This window comes from Penaeus japonicus, unplaced genomic scaffold (assembly GCF_977035675.1).
Source record: "Penaeus japonicus unplaced genomic scaffold, GWHDUDI00000001_assembly GWHDUDI00000035, whole genome shotgun sequence".
NCBI classification, from domain to species: Eukaryota; Metazoa; Arthropoda; class Malacostraca; order Decapoda; family Penaeidae; genus Penaeus; species Penaeus japonicus.
Window position 1 is genome coordinate 11,919,941 of NW_028234437.1, and position 2,500 is coordinate 11,922,440.

The following is a 2,500-nucleotide window of genomic DNA, read 5'->3' on the forward strand; positions in this document are numbered from 1 at the left end:
TGTGTGTGTGTGTGTGTGTGTGTGTGTGTGAGTATGCGTGTGTGTGTGTTCGTGTGTATGTGTGTGTGTGTTTGTTGTTTTAATTTGACTCGGAAAATTACTGTACTAAATGGGCAAGAGTTTGCATCCGAAATATATATAATAGATATTGCTTCGTTTACCAGCACAGACAAAACATGATATGATTCTCTGAATCATATCAAGAGGAAATGTTAATCTTATCCAAATGTAGAGAAACTTCGCTCTGGAACACACAGTATGTATGGAAGAAGACATGTTTATCATATACCATAAAATTTTCAGTTAGAAGATAATTCTACCCCTTAAACAGGTCACAGGTCAACAGTTCCCACCTGTCTGCGCTGCGAGTGAGGCTGAGGTCGCAACAGGTCATGGGCGCCGAGAAGCAAGTCCGCCTCAACACCATTTGACTTGATCCTGCAAAGTTATTGCAATCAGTGACACTTCGACCACGCTTTGGGAAGATGGCGATGGTGAAATGATGTCGGTGTGCATAAAGTCATTCATTGTTTCATTTGAGACTTTATTTATGATGCTTTGGTTGTAATGACCAAAGCCTCAAAGTATTAACAGTGTTATCTTAACTTTAATGTGGGTATTCATTGTGAATTACTTTTAGTGAGGCAATGATTTATCTCTGTAGTAGCATAAGAGGGCCTCGAAAATGTTTTGTCAATTTTCAATAACTTATCGTGTATCTAAGTATAGGTATATGTATATCTATCTTTTTTTTCTTTTTTTTTGCTGGAGGAGTGCAAATGCTATATTCTGAAAAGATAGGTTACTGCGCTGATGCTACAAAGAGAGAAAATACCATAACGCCACAAAGAGCAGGTTACATCGAATAACCCGCTCAAATGCAGTCTTTTCTGCCCCTGTCTCCACACGGCAGAATATCTAGCCATTCACGTACGCCTCTACGCAGTGTGCAGCGGTAAGCGCCCACTCGGGATGGAGGAGAGTTGCTCCGCAGAACACGTTGGAACCTCCCCGGACCGTGAGACCGCCCACCCACGGCCACGCCCCCACGCCCGCGTTCTGCCCTGACACTATTCGGTGTACGTCCCCTTCGCGCTTTATGCCACATTGGTCACTCGTCAGTTCTGTAATGAATGTGCGGTTTCGTCAGGTAGAAGTCGCCGAGTCTCGACTCTTTGTAATGTTTCATCTGAAAAGTGCATTTGTAATAATCAAGAACAAACGAAAGATTTTATGTAATGATGTATTGCTAATCATATTATATCTTAAGATTATAGATAGTTACCGCAAACATCCACCTCGGGGGCTTGAGTGGTGGTGGTGGTTGTCGAACCTGAGGAAATACAGTCATTGTAAAATTTATAGTCATAATAGCCTCCAACTTCATGCGTGTTTGCAAAATAAGCAATAATCAAAATCGTAAATTGACGCGTTTTTTGGTACAGTTTGATACAGAAGGTACAACTTAACATATCTATGAAATTGGTACAATGCATGATTTCGCTAAACTTAGATGATTAAAACGTGTCAAATGCTTCCTTTGAGGAGCTAAAAGGAGACATTCTATCCCCGACTTACTCCCAGCGAAAGCCTCGACGGTGCAAGAGAACCCTCTGGCTCGGAAACCTCTGACGGTGCTGAGGAAGAGCTTCAGCACGCCGCCCTCCACGTGCACATCCTGCGGCCCCTTCTTGCCAAAGTACCTGAGGACAACACGCAGTCACTGTGTGGATATATTTGCAACATTGAAGAGGATAAAAATATAGACAGATAAACAAATTATTGCCAAAGACGTGCAGGGCAGAAATCTCACTTTTTGTATGTCTGCGTCGAGGAGTGGGACAGGGCGAGGAAGTTGCTCCTGCAGCGCCTTCTCCAGCGCCAGGATCCTCTCCAGCAGCTCGGGAGGCTGAAGGTCTGGCACTGCAGCTCCAACGCCGCGTCCGCCGAACCGCCTGCCACCTGGAGGCATTTCTTGGAGCTAATATCTCCTCTTTAAATAAATGTACACATATATACATATATACAGACATACACACACACACACACACACACACACACACACACACACACACACACACACACACACATATATATATATATATATATATATATATATATATAGATATATATATATATACATATATATATATATATATATATATATATATATATATATATATATATATATATATATATATATATATATATATATATATATATATATATGCATAAGTATATATTTAGAAAAAAAAAAAAAAAAAAGAAATGAAAAGAAGAAAAGAAAGAAAGAAAAAAAATCTCTTTCTCTCTCTCTCTCTCTCTCTCTCTCTCTCTCTCTCTCTCTCTCTCTCTCTCTCTATATATTATATATATATATATATATATATATATATATATATATATATATATATATATATATATATATATATATATAATATATATATATATATATATATATATATAATATATATATATATATAATATATATAATATACAT

General features: G+C 38.4%; 1 protein-coding gene across 2 annotated transcripts in view; it reads right to left on the reverse strand.

The window, feature by feature from the left end:
- LOC122256793 (transmembrane protease serine 9) overlaps nucleotides 1-2,500 on the reverse strand; it is a 19,703-nt gene that overhangs the window by 9,263 nt on the left and 7,940 nt on the right. For both annotated transcript variants that reach the window (XM_043021730.2, XM_043021729.2), the window contains exons 4-8: nucleotides 1,814-1,962; nucleotides 1,579-1,703; nucleotides 1,286-1,333; nucleotides 935-1,124; nucleotides 354-438 (exon numbers count right to left, since the gene is read on the reverse strand). In XM_043021730.2, coding sequence (XP_042877664.2) covers nucleotides 354-438; nucleotides 935-1,124; nucleotides 1,286-1,333; nucleotides 1,579-1,703; nucleotides 1,814-1,962 — 597 coding nt within the window. The remainder of the gene's footprint in view (nucleotides 1-353; nucleotides 439-934; nucleotides 1,125-1,285; nucleotides 1,334-1,578; nucleotides 1,704-1,813; nucleotides 1,963-2,500) is intronic.